At 40.6% G+C, this 21,882-nt stretch overlaps 2 protein-coding genes across 11 annotated transcripts in view; one reads left to right on the plus strand and one right to left on the minus strand.

Moving 5' to 3' along the window:
• The window catches only part of BRCA2 (BRCA2 DNA repair associated), a 37,178-nt gene extending 17,019 nt beyond the window's left edge, over positions 1 to 20,159 (minus strand). For 4 of the 10 annotated variants that reach the window (XM_071552979.1, XM_071552974.1, XM_071552985.1 and 1 more), the window contains exons 1-12: positions 17,007 to 17,607; positions 16,555 to 16,661; positions 15,697 to 15,948; positions 13,693 to 13,804; positions 12,846 to 12,898; positions 12,700 to 12,740; positions 12,490 to 12,601; positions 11,013 to 11,068; positions 9,983 to 10,097; positions 7,116 to 8,288; positions 1,529 to 6,277; positions 483 to 575 (exon numbers count right to left, since the gene is read on the minus strand). In XM_071552979.1, coding sequence (XP_071409080.1) covers positions 483 to 575; positions 1,529 to 6,277; positions 7,116 to 8,288; positions 9,983 to 10,097; positions 11,013 to 11,068; positions 12,490 to 12,601; positions 12,700 to 12,740; positions 12,846 to 12,898; positions 13,693 to 13,804; positions 15,697 to 15,948; positions 16,555 to 16,661; positions 17,007 to 17,008 — 6,865 coding nt within the window. In that variant the 5' untranslated portion in view covers positions 17,009 to 17,607. Of the gene's footprint in view, positions 1 to 482; positions 576 to 1,528; positions 6,278 to 7,115; positions 8,289 to 9,982; positions 10,098 to 11,012; positions 11,069 to 12,489; positions 12,602 to 12,699; positions 12,741 to 12,845; positions 12,899 to 13,692; positions 13,805 to 15,696; positions 15,949 to 16,554; positions 16,662 to 17,006; positions 17,608 to 20,119 lie in introns of those variants that run through there. The other 6 variants (XM_071552967.1, XM_071552961.1, XM_071552953.1 and 3 more) reach the window with 6 other exon arrangements.
• Positions 19,934 to 21,733, plus strand: ZAR1L (zygote arrest 1 like). The gene is given in 5 exon segments (XM_071552996.1): positions 19,934 to 20,282; positions 20,285 to 20,520; positions 20,947 to 21,039; positions 21,169 to 21,243; positions 21,462 to 21,733. Coding segments are annotated over 5 exon segments (963 nt in total). The 3' UTR covers positions 21,672 to 21,733.
• Positions 21,734 to 21,882: the final 149 nt, after the last annotated feature.

A 21,882-nucleotide genomic window follows, 5' to 3' on the forward strand; every position in this document is an offset into this window, starting at 1 on the left:
CATCAACTCAAATTTTAAAACCTTCATTTCCCTTCCATAAGCCTCCATATTACTCACTCAAAATATTATAAGCAACTGTAATGTAGACAGCCATCAGTAAACATATTACAAGTAGCTTTTCATTTTCCTATAGATAACTAATCAATAAAATATATTCTTTCTACTGAGACTAGAATTTGTGACATTTAGGATTATGAGAAACTGGATAAATTCCTACTGCACTGGAAATTAAACAAGAGTTCTTACAGAAGTAATATATTGTAATATATTTAGATTCTACACAATCGGGCATACCATTAATCATCTGATTTCAAGTTAGCACAGACACTACCACAGCAGCTTCCCTGAATTTCCATGACTATATTGATAAATGCAGTAGTTAAGCAACCTTATAATATGTTAGTTCACTGAAAATTGAAGAATTTCTAAAGATAACAACTAACATTGGATTAATGCTTAGAACACAAGGTGACTAAAATTACCATCCGGGGTGGTTTTGGAAGCTTTTAAAGGTCTGGGAGGATTCTCTGTTCTGTTGAATTCAAGCAGTAGCTGTCTTTTAATTGGAGGCTCTCCTAGGATAAAAACACAGAATTTTAGAAGTGATGTTCTTTTTTAGTTCAGTTCCTTACCAATCTGCCCAACTTAATGGTAATTTTTAAATAATAAAACATTAAAGTCAGAGCAAGCAGAATTAGCAAATTTTCAGATCACACATGTCTATTAAACAGCCTTTTCAAACACAGCTAACTCACCATGAACAGCTCACCTGGCTCTTTCTTTGTACTTTCAATATCCAAAGAGTTGCTCCAGAATATTAAAAACGTGTGTAACCATCTTTTAGAGAAGCTGTAAGTAAGGACAGGGTTTGGCTGTGGCTCAGCTGTTTCAGGGTGGACACCTGCCTTTTGACACCTGCCCAAACCATCCAGCACCAGCCTGCCTGACCTTTGCACCTGAACTTGTGCAGCTGGGCAGGGATTCTGTTGCAATCTATCCTTCCATAAATAGTTTTCAGCTAGTCCAGATCTCTGAACAGGGCTGGGTGACTGCAACCATCAACTCCCAGCACTTCAGCCCTAGACAGCTCAGTTTTAGATGGCAAGAAACCACACACTTAGATCAACAACTACTGTTCATATCAGCAATCTCGACACAAGTGAAACAAAAAGGTGAAAATGAAAATACTGCTATTCATTTTTCAATAAAAACCCATAGATTTGTGAAAAGGAAAAAAAAAGTCTGCTCGGGGAGAAAACAAGCAGTAGGTTTCTTCTGTAAGTTTATGATAAACCAGCAAAGCTGTACACCTTCAAAATTACTAATCAGAAAATTAGCTTGTACTGGGCATTTAAGGCTGGAAAGAGTGGATGAACTACTTCCTGCAGCAAGAATTTTTGTCATTGACACCTAGGGAAAGAACCTCAATTTCTCTGTGACCCAAAAATCAATATGCCAAGCTAAAAAAAACCACCTCAAACAATCCACTTTGCAGAAATGTGGAGCTGAACATATATAAAAGACGTACCAAATGAGTTGTTTTCTTCCAAGTGCCTCTTCCCAAAGGTCTTGCTTGGAAAATTTTTATCCTGTCTGCTACGTGAGGACTGTGCAGCATTAACTTGTACTCCAGAACTGGAAAAACTGTCTTCCATAAAAGCTCTTGCACTTTCTACAGCCTCCAATTCCAAGTAATTTTTTGGAGTTTGGAGAAGATTAATTTCTGTGTTAGCAGTAGCATTGCTGTATGAAATTGCTTCAGACTCTGTTTTTGACCCCAGATTCAGCTGCCCTTTTCTGAAACACCTGGTCTCCTCTGGCTGAAAGGTGTTTTGAAATGGTGTTAACTGCTTGTTTTTATTACTGTATGGTATGTACTCAGACATTTTGACATGGTCAGTGCTTGGAAAATACTTCATTTCCTCAGGGCAGATGCTTTTAAAGTCAGAGTTTTGATTGCAGCTTTTTTCCGTTTTGGATTCTGAGATCACCTTATCAGTTAAACATTTTGCATGTTGACCATCCTCTTTATTTGAACTAAGCTGATCTGTCATGCAAAGCCCACTACTCAAAAAATCATCGGATTCTTTTAAAATTGCCTTTGCTTTTTCATAGGCATCTTTAGAGACTGTTACCTGCTTTCCACTTGCAGTGCTGAACCCAAAAGCGGAATCTGAAACCCATTCAGTGCTGGCACTTTCTTCCCCTTTCGGTAATGCCATGTCCATTTTCCTAGGAAGTACTTCAGTGTTCATTTTAGACTTTTCAACATCTTCCTCAACTGAAAATGCTTCTTGTGCACACGATGAATGATTACCTTCCATTTCAGAAAAGAGCCGTCTAGCTTTCCTGAGCGACTCTTCTGACAGTTGTACAGGCTTACCACTTGCTGTACTAAAAAATCCAAAATTGCTCATAGAAGCATCTGATGGCTTCATCTGCGTATCTGGAGCAGACAAGTGCCCTTTAAGCTTAATGTTCTGTTCAAAGCATTGCTTCTGAGAATTCGAAACAGACTTTTCATCTGCAGGTGTGTTTGTTTCTTGGTGACCACTCACATTCGCTTTAATAAATTGGGATGTGGCTGAATTGGCCTCTTCTCTTGCTGTAGCATTAAAAGAATTAGCAGAATTAGGACACTCAGCATGAATGACTGAAGATGAATTTCTACCAATTTCTGCTTGATTAGTTCTTGAGTTAGGCTTAATTTCATGTTTTACAGCTTCACTGTAGTCTTCTTGAAACATTTGTCTGACTTTTGCTAATGCACTTTCCGAAACAGAAACTGCTTTACCTTTTGCTGTACTAAATACGGTTTGTTTCAGATCCCCTCTTTGCTCTTCAACAGTAAGTGGTTTTCCTTGTAACCTGGTTAAACTGGTTTCATCATCAGGAAGACTGAGTGGTGACTGGTTTTGGCAAGCATTAACTATGGTGTCTGTGAAGCAGTTTGTATCAGCACAAGGTTCATTTAAATGTTCTAAGTCCAATTCTGTACTGTCACCTTTCAAATACGAGCAGCTACTTTTTGAAGTTAAGAGGAGAGACTGATTAGTGTTATCCTCAACAAATGAAGTATTTTCTGGATCTCCAGGCACACGGTTACCTTCAAGGTCGTTTGGCGCTTTCATTACATGCAGAGATGCAGCAGAGGACACAAGAAAGTCATCTGTGTTTTCTGAATCATGCCTCTTTCTTGCTGAGTATTCCATCTTTGTCTCTGGAAGTTTTCCATCTTTATACCAACAAGTTCTACTTAAAGCATCACTCTTCTGTCCTGTCGGGGATTCCAATTCTGACTTTCCAGGTCTGACATCAGCTTTTTTGTGCACACGTAAAGTTACCAAACTTCTTTCACAACCTTCATCTAGATTAACAAATGCATCTACTTTAACAGGATCCAGAATCACAGGATATTTAGTGGGACTGCTCACCACTGCCTGCGTAAACTGATCTCCATGTTCTTCAGGAACAAGCTTTTCAGGAAGTTTTTTTGGATCACATTGAGTGATGCTTTCAATACTGAAATCACCATCTTTAACCCAGTTTTTACCACGTTTCCTTTTCTTGATGAGATTCTGAAAATTGTCATTATGTTCCTTTCCTACATCAGTACTTTCTGCAAAGAACTGTTCTGCTGTAGCCAAAAGTCCAGCAGGAATTGCTATTTTCTTGCCACTAGCAGTATGAAAACCAGTCAGATAACTCCCTATCACTTCACTTTTTTCCACATTTATCTCTTGTTCAAAAGGTATTTGATGATGATGGCAAGAACCTACTTTTATTCCGTCTTCATTTACTAACAAGTTCTTACCATGGGTGGTGTCTTCTTCCATATTGTTACAATTTGTTTTATCGGAGGTCTCCAAAACATTTATGTCTCTTTCTCCACACTGTACACTGAACAACTGTAGGGAATGATCCAGAGTTGCATCAGAAATAGATGTATCACCATCAGCTGGAGTTTGAAATGTTAGTGACAAGTATTCATCTTCCCTCCTGTCTTCTCCTTTCTGATTAGGAGACTTGTTCTCCATTTCATCTGATATACTTAAGGGATGTTCTTCTGCAGCTGTAATAGCATCTTCTAGACATTTTACATCTAATGTGCTGCCTTGCAAATTCCCTTCAAGTTGATAATCTCCTTGATTTAATAAGTCTTTGGAAGTTTTATAACTCTGCTTATGATTTTTAATGGATGACAGACTGTTGCTATTGTTAATACTATTGAAATTAACATTTTCACTATCATTTATTGATATTTTTGTCTTCTTTTCCATATTTTCCTTAAATGCTGTACCATGCTGTGCATGGTGGGAAACTGAACCTGTGTGGGAAATGGCACTTATGCTTTTGAAATCTGAAACACAAAATGGTTTTTCTTTGCTTTCTTTTGCCAGGAAGCTGAAAAAATTACAGTTAGAAGACATGTGCCCACTTGAATTGTGGCACCTAGTACTAGTTTCAGAAGATTTAAACAAATAGTTATCATCATCCAAGTCCCTGAAGAGCTCTGCAGATCTACTCAAAGCTGCCTTAGAAATATTTATTTTTTTACCTCCAGCTGAAGTGAAGCCTGTGAAATTAGAAAAGCTGTCTTGTTCAGCTATGGGAAAGCTCTCATCAGATCTTCTACTTTCATTTATGTCTAAGTTAGTAAAAGTAACCTTTTTGTCATTTTTATGGAAAACCACTGCATTTTCTTTTTCATATTCCACCACTTTAGAGTCTTCACTTTTATCTTCCTGCTGAGTACCATACTTATCATTTTTCACTTGATATTCAGATTTAAAAGTGCTACAAAACCCAGCATCTTCCTTTGTTTCAGAAATATTTTCTACACTCTTTGTTCCATCTGTTTCTACAGTTCTGAACTGTTGAAAGGCATGACTTTTTATCATATTACTTTGCTTCCTAAACTGTGTAAACTCAAACTGACTACCTGTTTCTTCCAGGATACTAGAAAGTTCAGCAATTTCTGCTTCTTGGCTTGCTGTCAGGGCTTGATTTGTTTCCTGCATGGCCTGTGAAGTTCTAGAAAAGTCAACTTTATGTGGAATAAACTGTGTGTGAGAGGGCTCAAGAAAACTTTTCTGTGAATCTACAGAATCAGACAGATTACTGCCCAACGTGCCTTCTGTGTCTGAGAAAAACACATTCTCCTTTTTAACTTGGCTTGGAAAGTTTCTGGCTCTTTCCACAGAAGAGGCTTCAAAGCATTCATTTTCAATATCCTTGAACAGCATTCTGCTTTTTGCTATACTGGCTTCAGAGAATTTAATCTGCTTATTGGACGCAGTCTGAAAGCCACCAAAGCCTGGATTCCAACTGCATGTATTAAGATTTGCTGATGACTCCCCTTTATGCTTCAGGTTCTTCTTTGGCCTTTTGCTGGAATACACTGGTGCTACCTGTTTGTCTTCTTCAGAGATTACTTCATTTAAAGAACTATTGTCTATACAATCTAATTCTTTAGCAATGTCTACACCTACATTACTGAGAGCAGCTGCTTGAGGGCTTTTGTTGTTTTCAGCTGACTTTGGTTCTCCCTTGTTGGCTACAACTTCTGAAGAGGCAGCGGCATCTGTTTGCTCCCCTTGTTTTAATCCAGCACTATCGTTTTCTGCGCAGTTTATTCCCAAAGGTCTGTGTACTTCTCCACAGTCAAATCCTGACCTGTGGTCATGACCTGCAGCATGCCTTTTATCAGGTGATAATCTACTGCAACAATCACGATGGACTCCAGTTATGCCAAAGCTGATCTGACTCATGGTATTACTGGAAGTGCTGTTTGTTCCACATGTAGAGTCACAGTGCACATCAATCAAGTGCTCCTTATCCTTAGGAGAAGACCCAAGTTCTTCTTTTAGGCTCTGAGGTGCAATAGCTCCATTGTTTGCATTAGCACTCACATCCTTCTCTTCCTCACCCTTCCCTAAGCCACAGCTTTTAGGGAGAAATCTGGAACGCTTTCTTGGCATTAGGCATCCTGAAGTTAGAACTTTACGTTTTATATTTGAAATAATATCACTATTTAAGGAATTTTTTGTGTCTTCTTTCTGTGTATTAGATACTTCTAAGCATTTTATTGACATAGCAGGTTGATCCTCTCTTGCATTTTCTCCCAAGTCTCTCATGTCTTGTTGCTTCAGCCTGTCGCTGAAGGAATTATTGGATGAGTTATCCATTATATTAATTTTTAAAGTACAATTGCTGAAATTCTTTGTCCTGGTATTTGATTGCAAGTGCCTTCTCTCAGCAAGAAGAAAATGGTCTACTAAAAAAGATTTTACAGAGGAAAACAGGTTAATAAATTTATTCAAACAAATGTAAATTCAGATTTTCATAAAATTTTGGCCCTTAACATAATTTCTACACATGCTTAACACTGGAACCACAAATATCACTTTTGTTTTCAAATGAAAACACCTTGACAGGACTGGAGATATGTTTAAACTAGTTATGTTCTAATAGCCAGAAACAAGTGAGTTGGGCTGCCATCAATGCTACCAGGTACAATAAATCAGTTTTTAGCTGCAATGAAATTTGAAAAAATGGGCATCCATTCCTTGCATCTCAACATAAGGATTTGTTTCAAATTAAGGCACTTCAATTCCTAATACTGAAGTAACTCTTCTAGCAAGAAAAACAGCTTCTAAAAATAGGAGCACGTGTTTGCTTTCATTATATTGTTTTTTAAAATATTGTGTACTTTTGGAGGAAAAAGATGTACAGTCTTAAACTCCCTAATTTTAGAAAAACAATATGACTTTAACGTTCTTTATGATCTTTTAGAAGTCATCAACTCAGACAAAGTGGCTCTTGACACTATGGATATATAACCAGCACTGACAAAGATAATTAAGCTTGTCAATTAGAATAATGCTTCAAGGTTAAAGTTTCTATTGCAGAAGCTAATCTGAGAAAAGTTAGCAGAGGATTACTTGCTTTTCTTATCTCTATGTACAAACCAATTCCATATGCTGATACCCACCCAGCTGCAGAGCTAGTTTATCACAAACAAGAATTTACAGGATTTTAACTGAACCATTTACACAAAAGATCCTTAACAAATAATGAATCCTCCACAAATAATGGAAAGCTTAATAACATACCTTGCTCTACATCACTGGCCACTTGACAGCCTCTAAATTTGTGTGAATCAGATTCCAAAAGTGGTAATGCAGGGTGAATAGGTGATTCAGAGGTTACTTCTTTCTCTATTTTTTCTTCTTGATACAGTAAAGTATTGTTTACTGTATAAATAAATCTCCTGGATCTCTTTCTCAAGCTGGATAACATATTCAGGCTTTCAAAGCCAGACTTTGCAAGAGTATTTTCACTATTTATTAAATGTAGGTCATCACAATTATCTGGAGATATGTCACTACACATAAATGGGTGAGACAGGACATCAGTTACAACAGATTTAGAAGTTGTTTTTAAATGCTTGGAAAAGCTGCCATTGTAGACTACAGAATACTCCGTGACATTTTTACGTTCAATTACAAAAGAATTACAGTTTAAGAAGCTCATTTTGGAAACCTCGGCCACACATCCTTTTACTAACTTTGGATCCTGAACACTCAGAGACACAGATTTTACTGGAGTTATTTCCAATGTTGGGTTGTTTTCAGCATTTTCCATTTCACAGCACTTTTCGGACAAACTGACACTCCACAGCTTTTGTGCTGTTGTCGAGTCTGGAGTATTCAGCAAAGATGTTTCCACAGCATCACCCTTGGTCATTAGTACTGACTTCTCTCCTAAATTTTCCCCTCGGTGTAAGTCGGAGGGTGGAGAGCTACATACAGACATCTCCAAGTGAGTTATGTCAAGGTCGGGTAAGTTCAGCTGAGACCACTGGCTCGATGAAGGTTGCACAGCTTCTTTCACAGGCTTCTCATTGTGTGTCCTATAATCTTGCAAATTTCCTGTGACTGTAAAGGACTCCAATTCCTTTTCATGTCCTGTTAAACAGCCATCTTTACCATCTCCTGGATCTTCACCAGTGTTTTGGAGTAAAGAACCATTCATATCAGTAGAGTGGCTTTTTTCAGTCCACTTATTTGTTTTCACTTCCTGTGAAATGCCAATCTTTCTTCTATTAGGCTGCTCAGGGGGAACATCCTCCTTTCCTTGTGCTTTATCTGTGTTTATCTCACATTTCTCTACTGCATCCAGAGCATGTGGCATCAGCAGAGAAGTTCTGCTGGACTCAGCAGGCATGTTGAGTGTGTCCTCAAAGCTTTCCATCTCACCAAGTAAGCCAGCTAACATTTCTGACTCTGAAGGCAGGGAGGGAAAGAAGTAAAAAGGTAAGTTTTAGGAAATAACTTAGGAATAGGATTGTGCTTTTATAGGTAAATACAGCTTTCAATTTTATAGTCATTACTTTTACTCAGGAGCAACTTTGTAAAGGTAACTCTGAGCAGCTGTTAGAGGAAAGAGAAGGCAAAGGACACACATGCACACTCCTGGCCTACTGAGGACTGTAGTGGTTAAGGTTTCCAGGATGAAACCCAGCTTCTCTAAAGAGGGGGCTTTTTCCCCAAAGGACAGGACAGGAGAATGAGTGGTAAATTTGATAAATCTCTAGATTTTTTCTTCCAAAATTTATACCTGATGGGGTATCGGACACATTAAGAAGCTGCCTATTTTTATCCATAACTGGCAGCTAAGGAAAGTGTTTTGTAAGGATTAATTTATTAAACTGTCTTCCACTGTGATATAGAATAGTATAGCATCTAGAAAGATTTCAAAAATATTCTCAGTCTCTTAATTGATTGGGAGGCTTTTAAGTAGTTCCAAGACTGGCATAAATATTTGAAAAATAGTAAGAATTTTTTGTTTGTGCATAGATGTAGTATGCCATGGGGGAAAAAAAAACCCAAACTCCACTTTGTAGACAGTCTTACAAGCTTATACACACCAAATAAAAATATCACCTTCTCAGGATCTTTTATCCTGTAATAATTTGTCAATAGAGCTTTCTAAAAAGACACAGCTTTTTCCTTAAACAAGACACATTACTTTTTTGTATGATATAAACATACAAATGTATGTATTTGAACATACAATATAAAAATAGCACTGTATATTGCTCTGCAAGCAGTAATGCTTCCTGATCCCAGAATTTTCAACCCTCCTTGTCAAATTCTAAACTGATTCTTACCCAATTCTTACACGCACCACCAAACATTTTTTAGGGCAGTCCATTCAATCCAGATAAGGAGACATACATACAATGCTAAGGATACATTGTCCTGTCTAGCCTATGTGAATCCCTATAGCACCCTTTTACATCCATGCACGCTGAACAAACTTCTGTTTGTATTCTTCCCTTCTGCCATCACTTCTGAACTAAAATCAAAAAGCTCCCACTGAACTGTACATTTTCACCTGTTTACTAACATGACCTCAAAACACACAACGAAAACACTTTTTTACCCCTTGTCTGCATATGTTCTGCATTCATTTAAAAAAAAACCCAAATATTTCTTTTTTCTGAAGGATTTGTCAAATTTTGACCTACCTATTTTGGATAGGTGAAAAAAAACAAAGAAAGGATATAACAAGATCAAAAAACAAGCTTACCACAGAATGAGTGTTGGGGTGAAACTTCATGATAAAGCTAAACCTGTCCAATAGCTAGAAGCAGTAGTCTTGCTCCCCCTTGAGCCTGTACCACTTTTTTCTCTCAGCTTTCCCACAGAGTCCCACGTCTTCAGCTACAGTGAACACACTTCACAGTACTAATCCAAAACACTTCACAGCACTAACCTGGTTGTCATCCAGCTTAACCAGGACAGTGATTTAATTCACTGACTCAGCAGACATTCTTTTTTTTAAGGCTAGATTAGTTTTACAAATTTGAATCAATTCACAAAGTGGGAGTACAAAGCTGGCAGAATAAGCCATAACAGCAGCCCAAGACATAGAGCTTTATCTTCAGTTTTGCTTCACAGTATACAATGCATACCCAGATCTTGGGTGTCCTCTTCAGCATTTAGCTTGACTGTCTCTGGTACCAACAGCATACTTGTGTCACTTATCTCAGAACCTTTATCATGGATGGAAAAAGAGTTCTGCAAAACCTGTAAAGCAAAGACAAAAGCTGTTATGTTACATACCAGTGAGTGTCACTTTAACAGTAAAACAGCAACACTCTGAACATTTCCTGCAGTACTTGAATAGTGCTGCATCTCTTAAAATGAGAGGTAACATTTTCACAGGTACATTTGAATAACAAATAAGAAGATAATCTGTATTTTCAATGCAAATCAGGTTCCATCCTATAGTCAAGGACAGTGAATAGGTTCAGCAGTTCACTGTAAGCCTCTCAAAAGCCAACAAAGGAGATAGGGGGAAGGGCAAAGACCTTTTGCTTATTTCAACTCGAAACTGCTTGTTAACTGTGAAGCTTCAGGTCGTTAAAAATCAAACAAACTTGTAATTGAATCCTTTTAGTGCCATCCTCAGTTTTCAGTCTGAATAATAATTTAGCTTTCATATATACACAGTAAAATTACAATTATGCAAGAACTCTCCCTAACACTATCAAAGGACTGAAATTCAAACTCAATTTCAACTCTTGGTGTAGTGGTTGAGCTCAAAAAGTTATTCCCAAAGACTAACTTCCAAAAGTTTGGCAGAAGTGGGAGAAAAACAAGCCAAACAACCCTCAGATAAGTAGCATATTGCAATTCCTATGTTTGATTTCTCTCTGAATGATACCCATTGCTGCTGAATCCAGGTGGGTTTGGTGAGGATATTTTTGGTTTTGTTTGGGCTTTTTTTTAATAAACACAGCAAAAAATATTTCTCTGAGAGAATATTTGTGAGAATACTGTCTACAGACTTGTTTTGTCAGCAGTAACTTTTTAAAAGCAGCCAGAGTAGACAGCTTAAAATGAAAATGACAGAATTTTTCTCTCTTGGCTCAAGGAACATAAACATGTAATGGAATAGGTTAATTGAAATTAAAGAACATGGCTCTTAAAACTACTTACTATATCAGCTCTTGCATCCTGTTGCTTTGCTTCAGAAACAGAAGAATTGTCTCTAGCTTTAGGAGAAAGACAGACAAGTCAATTTATTTACTCCCAATTCATGTGCTGAGTGTGTTCAAATTCAGTTTTGTTTCGGGAGAGTTTCCATTGGATTATTTTACATGCCACTCCAATCTGTAAACGCAAAAAACCCTACTAAACCTAACTAAAAATTCTAACTAGAAAGTCCTACAGGTGAGGCTGAGGGACAGTGTGCAAAACCAGTTTCGTAATTGCAAAAAAAAGCCCAAATCAGGTTGTGGTTTCTGCTATGTAGGTTGACCAGTTACCACCCTGAGAACATCACTCCATTCCCCTTTCAAGCAGCTATCCATGGCACTACTCCCTGTTTTTTACTGTCCAAAGATCTGGATGAGACCTTCAAGTCTCTGTCAGGAATTTGTTTTTTTCCCTCATTTGCTCTCAAAATACCAGTACTGTCTCCACCTATGTTGCAAAAGGAAAAAGTGAACCCTATTTTTAAAATGTCAAAACAACAGTGTATTACAAGAATCATAGAATCAATTGGGTTGGAAAAGACCTCCAAGATCATCAAGTCCAACCCTTGGTCCAACTCCAGTCCATTTACCAGATCATGGCACTCAGTGCCACGTCCAGTCTCAGTTTAAAAACCTCCAGGGATGGTGAATCCACCACCTCTCTGGGCAGCCCATTCCAATGCCTGATTACTCCCTCTGGAAAGAATTTTTTTCTGATATCCAACTTAAATTTCCCCTGGCAGAGCTTGAGGCCACGCCCCCTTGTCCTATTGCTGACTGCCTTTCAAAGACATGGCATCTAGGTTCTATATAGCAGCTCTTGCTTTACACATGTGTCAGGTGGAAGAGAGTGGCCATCACTATTATAAAATCCTAGGCTCATCCAAGAAGTGGGAGAATGAGAGCTCAGACCATAGCTCACCTTCCAGAACATTATTATTAAGGTAGGGGTACTTCCCCCAGCCTTTCTATTTGGCTGACTTCTTTCTGGACCAATGAACAACCAAAATGGCACAATCAATAGTCTTGTGAATAGCACCACTCCTTCCCTTTCTGAACAGATTCCCAATTCTAGCATTCATTCTTCATGTGCTTTATACAGTGATAGTTTAACATGAAAAAGAGCAATGTCAGGAGATAAGTACAAACCCAGGTCATCCCATTTTCTTAAGAGTTTTCATCAACAAATCATACCCTCTTTCTATGTTTTGCTATGTTATTTCTAAATTTATATTCCCTAATGCCTCAAATAAAGAAGAAAACTTTGAAAAAGTTTTCTGGTTAGGGCTGCATTATTTGAAGTCACCCACTAAGCATCACTGTTAAAGAGTTTTTTCTTTTTTAATTAAAAAACCAAACAGTTCACACTGAATGAATTTCCAGTGTCAAAACCAGAATTTTTCAACCCTTAGCAATTGTTCATGCTCAGAAATAAATACCTATTATCACTGTTTCACCAAGTGTAGGAGGTGTGGCTAAAGAACTTGACCAGGACATATCTGGATCCACTTCTGCTCCCAGACTTTCAGAAATGCATTTTGGAGTTCTGACCTAGAAATACATTTAACAATTACATATATAATTTCTATGTCGAATTCTAAATGTACTACTCAGGAAAAGGAAACAAAACACATAAATAAAATATGTACCTCCAAAAGTTTTGGTGTGCAAAACAAGCTTCCATATGGTCCTAGAAAAGATTATATAAAAAGGATATTGAATAATAACTAAAAAATAAGGATTTTTAGCTAGAGATATAAAATATTTTGTAGAACCCAAAAGGGAAAATACAAACCAGGCATATTATTTCTCTGAGGTGTTCTGTAAGTATTCCTTAAAATAGCTGGACTGCAAAACAAAATGAAACCCAGAATATTAATTTTACTTCTCCATTTCTGAAAACAATTCAATATTTCAATATATTGCATATATCACCAACATATCCATTGCCATCTCCATTAGTGTCTTTCTTTGTAACCATGGCTATTTCCCTGACTAGATAAAATTCTGATTTCTCCTACACATCAGTCAGTATTTTAAACCTTACCATAAGTCTATTACAAACTGTAAAAAGCTTCTTTTGTGAAACATGTTCATTTTCAGTCATGCTTTTTCTGACAATCAACAAATTTCAATATAATCACACATTTTGTAATATGCTGCATGAAACTAGGGAAATTGGCTTAAGTGATTTTAATTAAAATTAGTTTAATTGTTTTTATAATCAACATGAGTACTTTGATCCTGAAATATAGACATTTAAGTGTCAAAATAAGGCCATTACTAAAGCAAATCTCAGTAAATATTATAAACAGCTTTACAGAAGCACATGATACATCAGTACTACTCTTTCTTTGGATGCTGAGGGTTTGGAAAGCTGAAATAATGCCAACAAATGACATATTCCAGCTGTGAGAGAGTAGAAAAATAAAAGGAAGATCACTTGAAATCAAGGAAATGTTCAAAATTGTCTAGTCTATTATTTTAACTCACTTGGCAACCTACAAGTATCATAAACATACCAGACATACAAGATTATTTCCTGCTATGAAAAAATTTAACAGTCAAATATGGTGGATTGAATAGTGCTTTTGGATTAAAATCCAGTTTATTTTCTATTTGTGTAGACATATTTACCATACCTAGCAGCAAGGCCGTTGCAGCAGGTACCAGGAGGAGAAGCAAGTATTCCATTTTCTTGGTCTGTTTTTCTTCTTGTGATACTTGGGCTTATCAAATTCTCTCTGTCTACAACTAAGAATATAATAATCAACACAACTTTGCAAAACTACAAATAACTGTTCCAACTCTGAAGTTTAAAGACAAGCTTTTAAAAAAATATTATGTGACTGAAAACAAACACCCAATGCTGATTTCTCCTCTGGTATTTTAAATAGGTTCAAATTTTAAATCCAAACAATGCCAAACATATCTCAACTGCAGAGCCAAAAAAGTCGCTCATTACGTCCCCTTATTCACTTGGTATAATTCAAGTCATATATCCCATTTCAGTTTTAATACACTGCATTGTGTCTTTCTTGTAATTTCAGGAAGTTATTCTTAGAAGAAACACAATACATGCAAACACAGGATTGCACCAGCTTTCCCTCAAATTTACTAAGTCATACACTTCTTGATTCTGAAGCAGCAGAAAGCAAAAACTATTTCTTGAACTGTTGGTAGAATCATTGTCACTGGCTGCAGCACCTGTTTATATGGGAAGCCTTTCCAGGCCAAAGAGAAAGAGTGTGCCCACCAAAGCAGCAGAATCCTCTGAATGGTGAGCCCCTTACAGGAACAAGTACCTACTCAAAGGAATTCCTACTCAAAAATTTCCAAACAACTTTAATATCAGGAATTACACCTTGGTTTCTGACTCACTCTCTGCTTTTGAGTTCCTGAGCCCACATGCACAGCACAGCTGCATCCCAGTACCATACCAAGGGGAAATCCATCAGCTCCCAGTCATGCTCTTGTTTTCACAAGAGGAAAAACCTGGGCTACATGAGCCATTTGGCTCTGACCAAGAAAACTGGAAGATCTCAGGCCAGTCAGGTAAACTAACCATTTTGAAACAAGAAGAATCATAAGGTTCCTTTGTTTGCCATTTATGAAATGCTACAAAGAACTTCCTGGTGACCTAACACTGTAAAATCCAAATAGCTACATTTAGAAGAAACATGTTCTCAGCTGAGAATACACTGGGCAGAAGCTCAGCAGTAAACCTCAAAAACCAAGAGGGTAACAATACTCCATGGAAGCACTGTTATAAAGGATATTTGCAAAGCAGCACATTCCTGCTTTTTTACAGACTTTGCTTTAGGATCTATGAACAATTCTGGTAATAAAGGAGTCTTGTAACCTGTTTAGAAAAGCTTATCAGGAGGGCATAGACACAGGAGCTGTACAAATCAGGTGCTTCAGGAATGGGGTTAAGACATTCTCCCATAGAACAGATAAACAATCTTGCATACATTCCTTACACAAAAAAATACTTCTATCTGTCCAGGGAGGATGGGTACATCAGAAAGGAGCAGAGTGACATATAATTGCATGACATCCTTGAGATTTGGAACTAATGTAATGAAATGAGAAGCAGATGATGAAATTTCTTTTATTTCCAAATGCAAACATATCTCTTCTTTCCATGACAGTTTTAGTAACTCAAAGAGCTGAGTGCTTCTAAACTTTTCCAAGAGAGGTTACGGAATACCCTAAGATCAAATCATACTTTAGCATGGTAAGGAAAATTCTCTCTTGAAAAGATCTTCAGAGATTTTGCATAAAACAAAATGACATGGCTGAAAAAATTCACACTGATTCTCAGTCAACAGGTTACACTAATAAGCTCATATCTTCTTATATTAAGAATATTTAAAGTATTTGGACCACAACAGCATCTTTTATATAGGGAATTTTGCATATATATTACAAGTTTATCACAAGGTTGAATTCATTAATTCTGTGTTTTTACAGATGGTCTTCAAAAGACTATTAAAATAAGCTTTTTAGTCACACAATTCCTACAGTAGCATTATCTGTTACTGTAGCAATCATCACCTACAATAACAAGAGGTTAAAAAAAAGTTTCTTGCTTCTGAAGAGACAAGCAGCCTTTAAGTACCACTTTAAAAAAAATTACTCACTCGTTCCTATTTTTTTCTGATCCAGTTCTTTTTCAGGAGAAGAACAAGGTGGCAATATTGCATTTTGTTCTTTAAAGATCAGTGGAGTTGATGCCAGCTGACTGTATGTAGAGAGTTTTGTCCTTGGAGTTTTAAAAGATGCTTGATCCAGCCAACCAGAGGGAGCATCAAGCTCTCTGAACGATTTAGGTTCATATGGAGGTGCTTCTGCACTGAGTTCTTCAAACCAGTTGAGACTGATAGGCCCTAAATCTAGTAAGAAAAACATACAGAAAACCACATGAAAAAAGATCCTCCCTGCAGGATGTGGAAATACATCAGGTAAAACAAGTTGCTCTGTCCATTGCCATACCTCTGTTTAGTTTTAGATGCCTTTGAACTGACCCACAAAACATAAAAGAATGTCTAACTAATTTCTAAGACCATTACCAAAACTAACCAAAGAGCAAAAAAAAACATCCAGTTTGTTTGAAATGAAAAGTATTCTCCAGATTTTAGTGTCTCTTATTTTGCTCAGATTGGCAAGTTAAACAGGTTCCTTTTAACATTAGCAACTCATTAATAACTAGGACAGGTGCATTTGGCAAAAGACTAAACCTGGTCTGCATGTGGCTACAGATGGAGGCAGCAGCTAACACAACAAGTACAAAAAGTACTAAGCACACATCATGAAAAAAACTACAAATAAAAATTTAAGAAAACTACAAAAAGTAGATATTAGCAAATACAGATTAGGGGCAAGAGCACCAGCTAATAAGTTGCATAATACTTTCCTATGGAACATACAGCACATGTGTATAAAATACCGATGCACAGAAAACAAACCTAATAAAATTATTTACTGTGGAGAAGCTGTACCTGATTCACTGCATTGTGCCTTGAATATGTCAAAGAAAGTTGGTCTTTCCACAGGTTTGCAAGCCATTTTCTCATCCATAACATTACTTGAACAGCTGTTGAGAAGCCTGAGAAGAAATAAGGAAACACTTTCATGCACTGCTGTTCCAGTGTTGTGGCACTGCAAGTCCTAAGCCTGCTTTCCTCTATTTATTGGTGTGTCATAACCCAACTTGTTTAGCTTTAAGACTGTGATATGACCAACTTGGTGTGAAAACAAACAAGAGGAGCAGATGGAATTATGCCAGAGACAATAAAAATACTCTGCAAATGCAGGAGAAAAACGAGGTGGAAAGGACAGAGCACTTTTGAGGTATTTTAAACACCAATCAAAACCCCCCACTCACTACTATATGCTAGGGTGGAATATATACTATCCCATATATACTCTTACAACAACTATTATAACTTACATGTCAAAAATTTGATTCAAAGCTGCTTTCAAGACGAGCAGACATTGCCAGTTTCATAGTAAAACCAGGCATAAATAAGGCTGACACGGAACTTCACCGTTCAATACGTTTATTGTTCCCACAGGGAAATCAGTTCCCCTCGCGATGACTGCGCTGTCTCACCACAACCATGGCGGGCACTTTAAAACAGGGCAAGGCCTGCCCAGACACAGAAAACCAGCGAGTTTAACACTTGCTCGGAAGTACATTTTGCAAAGGCGATGAGACCTGCGCACGCTGCGGCTGCTGAGGGAGCTCCTCCCGGGCCGGAGCGCGGCCTATGCGGGGCCTCGGGGGCGAGCCCGACAGCCCTGCCCCGTCCGCACCCCCGCAGACCGTAGACCCCCGGCGGGCTGCGAGGGGAGGGGAGAGGAGCGGAGGGGAAGGGAAGCGAGGGGAGGGACACCCAGGGGCGGGCAGGGCCACACGCGGGGCAGTTACCTGCCGGCGGGGCGGCGGCCGCAGCATCGCCTCACGCAGGGGCAGGGGCGGGCAAGGGAGGAGGAAGGAGGCAGAGGAGGAAGGCAGGGAAGGAGGCGATGGGCACAGACCCGGCCCGACCGCCCAGTTCGAAGCTTGGCGCCACCCCCACCCCGCGCCTGCGCATCGGGAGCATCCGCCGCTCCCGCCCCGATCCGCAGGCACCTCCCGGGAAGGGCCGGCCCGGCCCCGCCGCTCTCTCCCGGGAAGCGCCGGCCCCGCCCCGCCGCTCCCTTCGGCCGGCCCGGCCCCGCCGCTCCCTCCCGCACAGCCCAGCGCACTGCGAGCTGACCCGCACGGCACACGCCGGGAGCGAGCCCCGAGCCCGCAGCTGCCCTCACGCCTCCCAGAGATGCGGGCGATGAGGGACCGCGGCCAGGGCTGGCACGGCGCATCCTGCTGTGCAGCACAGAATCATAGAATGGATTGGGTTGGAAAAGACCTCAGAGATCATCACGTCCAACCCTTGGTCCAACTCCAGTCCATTTACCAGATCATGGCACTCAGTGCCACGTCCAATCTCAGTTTAAAAACCTCCAGGGATGGGGAATCCACCACCTCTCTGGGCAGCCCATTCCAATGCCTGATTACTCTCTCTGGAAAGAATTTTTTTCTGATATCCAACAGCAGCTAACTCTGACCTCCCTCCCAGGAAAAGGCTCCCGGTGAGCAGCAGTGCTGCCACGGAGTGTCATGGCCTGGGCGAGCCGCAGCCTTGGCTTTTCGGTGGTACTGTAGGCCTTGATACGGGAAATAACCATCGTGGTTGTGGATGCTACAATAAAGAGAATGTTGTTACCCTCCACGTGCACATCATTCCTGTTTCATCTCAACAAATTCTTGGCTTTGTCAATGAGTCCATGGAATAACTTCAAGTTGGGTGTAACATTTTTCTCGTCACCAGCCTTGAGTTTGCCATCTTCATTTTAGATGGATGTTCATCTACTCTCCTGCCATAAAGGGGTTTCTTCCTGCCTGTCCACACTAGTCCTTACCGTGCAGTTTTATCACATCACTTGCCCACTCATCTGTCACTTTCATCAGGTTCTTGCTATACAGTAATTTTCCATATTCCTTCTCCTTCCAACAAACCTATTTTAACTTCTAACCTTGCAGTGCTTTGAGGAGCTGCAAGTTCTTCCCAAAGCCTTTTAGAGGAAGCCAAACCATTGCTTTGAATGCTGGCACATAGTTTCCAATTTAATCTCCATCCCAATTCCCAATGCACCCTAACAACTTACTCCTTTTGCAGCCACACTGCTGTCAGTAAGTTTTAACTTGGCCATCTTGATACCTTCTTTTTGCTATGAGTTGACACCAACAGTGCTTTGAAAAGCCAAGCACAACATGGACTCTTGAGACATCCTTTATTTACAATGAATGCGTTTCCTGAATCTTAACTTCTCTGTGTCCTGCAAAAATGCTGTTACTTTCTAATTTATTTCAGACACTGGAAAGATCTTTCTCAAATACACTGTGAACATTTAAAGACATCATCTCTACCAGCTCTTCTATAGCCCCTCTCTTGCTGGCCCATTGAATTTTATAAAGCAATGTATTTATAAAGATGGTGAGGAGTTGCACAAAGCAGTCACATCACAGCAGTTCCAAGGCTTTGAGGATTTTCTGGTCTCTAAAGGCTCACATACAGTTTGGATAATTTCATTATATGACTTTAACTGTATTACCTTAGACTTGAACTAAATTGATGTAATTATGGAAGAAGGACTATTAGTCTAATATGTAAATGCTTGTATTACCAACACTAATTATCAAAGAATCATAGAATCACAGAATCAGTTGGGTTGGAAGAGACCTCTGAAATCATCAAGTCCAACCCTTAATCCAACCCCACTCTGATTGCTAGATCATGGTACTAAGTGCCACATCCTGTCTCACCTTAAAAACCTCCAGGATCGGAGAATCCACCACCTCCTTGGGCAGGCCATCATACTGGTATTAAGCCACTTTTCCCGGTATAACTGTTTCCCCTTACTTAGATTTTTATATACAAGTATATTCCACCTTTTCCTAAAACAGTTCAGTTCCTAGAAAAACTCCAGGTAGAAAATTCCCGAGTAATGGAACAAGGGGGATACTCAGACCTTTTAATACCGGTAAAGACTTCTCAGAGGTGTATGTACTTGCCTGCATCCCCTCCTCAGCTTTCCTTGGGACACCCAGTTAATCCGGGTTCTGTCAGTTTCCCAAACCTCATTTTCCTTCTTTTACGACCATGATCAGAAGGAGTTGGGAGCAGGCAGCTTCCCCTCCCTGCGAAGTCCGCGGTTAACCCAGCGATGGCTGAATTACATCTATTCATCATTACAGGGTAAAGAAAAGGCAAGCCAGCCTCTCTTTGTCATCAGCCCTCACTCCCCCAGCTGGTCCCAAGGCGGGTGCTGGCCATGGAGGGCTTTGTCTATTCCCCGTTCAGCATGTTCCGGGGCAGCCCCACGCCGGACCGCAGCCGGGACCCGGCGGCCAAGCAGCCGAGCTGGAAGCAGAGCAAGAGCGGCGGCATCAGCCCGTTCCTGGGGGGGCCGCTCACGCCGCTGCCGCCCGAATACCTGGACAGCTACCGGCGGGCGTACCTGCAGGCGCTGGTGTCGCAGGTGAGCCCGGAGCAGGCGGCGCGGCCGGGCCGGGCGAGCACGAAGGAGGCGGCGGTGCAGGTGAGCCTGCGGGCCGACAAGGCGGTGCAGTGCTCGCTGGGGCCGCGCACGCTGCCGCCCCCCCGCCTCTTAGGCAACGCCGCCCTGCGCGCCCCGGCCGCCTCGCCCTCTACTCACCCGCGCCCGACCGCCGCACCTTCGCGCTGCCCGAGACCGCGGCCGCCCCGCAGGGCGCAGCGCCGCCCGAGCCTCCAGCACAGCACACCTCGACGGCCCAGGACGGCGACGAGAAGAAGCAGAAGGGCCCGGCGAGGGCTGTGCCAACGGCCGGTTCGCGGCGGAAGGAGAGCGCGGCCCCGGGACAGCGAGCTGCCTTCCAGGTGCGCGGGGACGGGGCAGGGCCATAAATCCGGGCGGCCAGGAACCCCTTCTTGAGCAGCACCGTGATCCCCAGCCTGGCGTCCCGCCCCGGGTGGGCTCTGTCTGCCCTTCAGTGAAAGACCCTCCAGCCCCTGAAAACCCATACGGGTCTATCATAGCATCGCAAAATGGTTTGGGTTGGAAGGGACCTTAAAGATGACCTAGTTCCAACCCTCTTGGCATAGGCAGGGATGCCACCGACTAGATCATGTTGGTCAGAGTCCCACCCAACGTGGCTTTGAACACTTCCAGGAATGGGGTGTCCACGACTTTTCCCGGCAGCCTCTTTTAGTGTCCCACCAACCTCAGGGAGGGAGCAGTAGCTAGGGAGCTGGGCTGAGTGTTCTTGGGGTGCTAGAAGGATGCTCAGTAAACTGTCTCTGCAGTTCTTGGAGCAGAAGTATGGCTATTTCCACTGCAAAGTCTGCAAGACCAGATGGGAGAGTGCTTATGTGTGGTGCATTTCTGGAAGCAACAAGGTAATTAAAGTAATTTTTTGCTCCTGAGACTTTCAATTGACAAATCAGGTCTTTTGGCACAAATTTAGGTATCTGTACTTAACACCTTGAATGAATTGCTGTAGTAACTGAGAACTTGCCTCTTTTAAGGTGTGCTTCAAGCAGCTGTGTTGCAAATGCCAAAAGGGCTTCAATCCCTATCGAGTGGAAGCAATCCAGTGCCAGGTACGTTAGCAATTGACAGTCTTTCCAGGATACAGTTATCACATACTCTAATAGTTTCCAGTTGTTGAATTTGATATTGACTTTATCTGAAAGATACCACAAGGGCTTTTAAGTGTGTCAGCCCAAATGTGTTGCTATGATTAAGGAAAACTAAATGTCAGTCTAACATGAAACAAGCACCTTTGATGCACTTCTAATAACATGTCTTGTTTCTTAAGATCTGTTCAAAGACTCATTGCTCCTGCCCTCAGAAGAAAAGACACATTGATCTCAAGAGGCCACATCACCAAGAACTTTGTGGCCGCTGCAAAGGGAAGAGGCTGTCCCGTGATAGCACTTACAGCTTCAAATATATTGTCCGATCTGTGTGCCTTCTTCTGTTTGGCGCTTTGCACTTTGTCAGTCTTCTGCAATGTTTTGGCTTTTAAGGCTTTTGACCTGGCATTGGATAACGGACAAAGACATTTGTATTATTTATAAAGTATATAACTTCACTGTATAATGCTATAAATAAAGTTCTTCATTGTATATATGCTATAAATAAAGTTCAATAAAAATTTGCACTAGTTTGTTACCCCTTAGTTCTACCGTGCTTGGATGAAAGAGGGAAATATATGTGGAAAGAAACAACCTCTTTGA

Source organism: Pithys albifrons, chromosome 1, assembly GCF_047495875.1.
Source record: "Pithys albifrons albifrons isolate INPA30051 chromosome 1, PitAlb_v1, whole genome shotgun sequence".
NCBI lineage: Eukaryota > Metazoa > Chordata > Aves > Passeriformes > Thamnophilidae > Pithys > Pithys albifrons.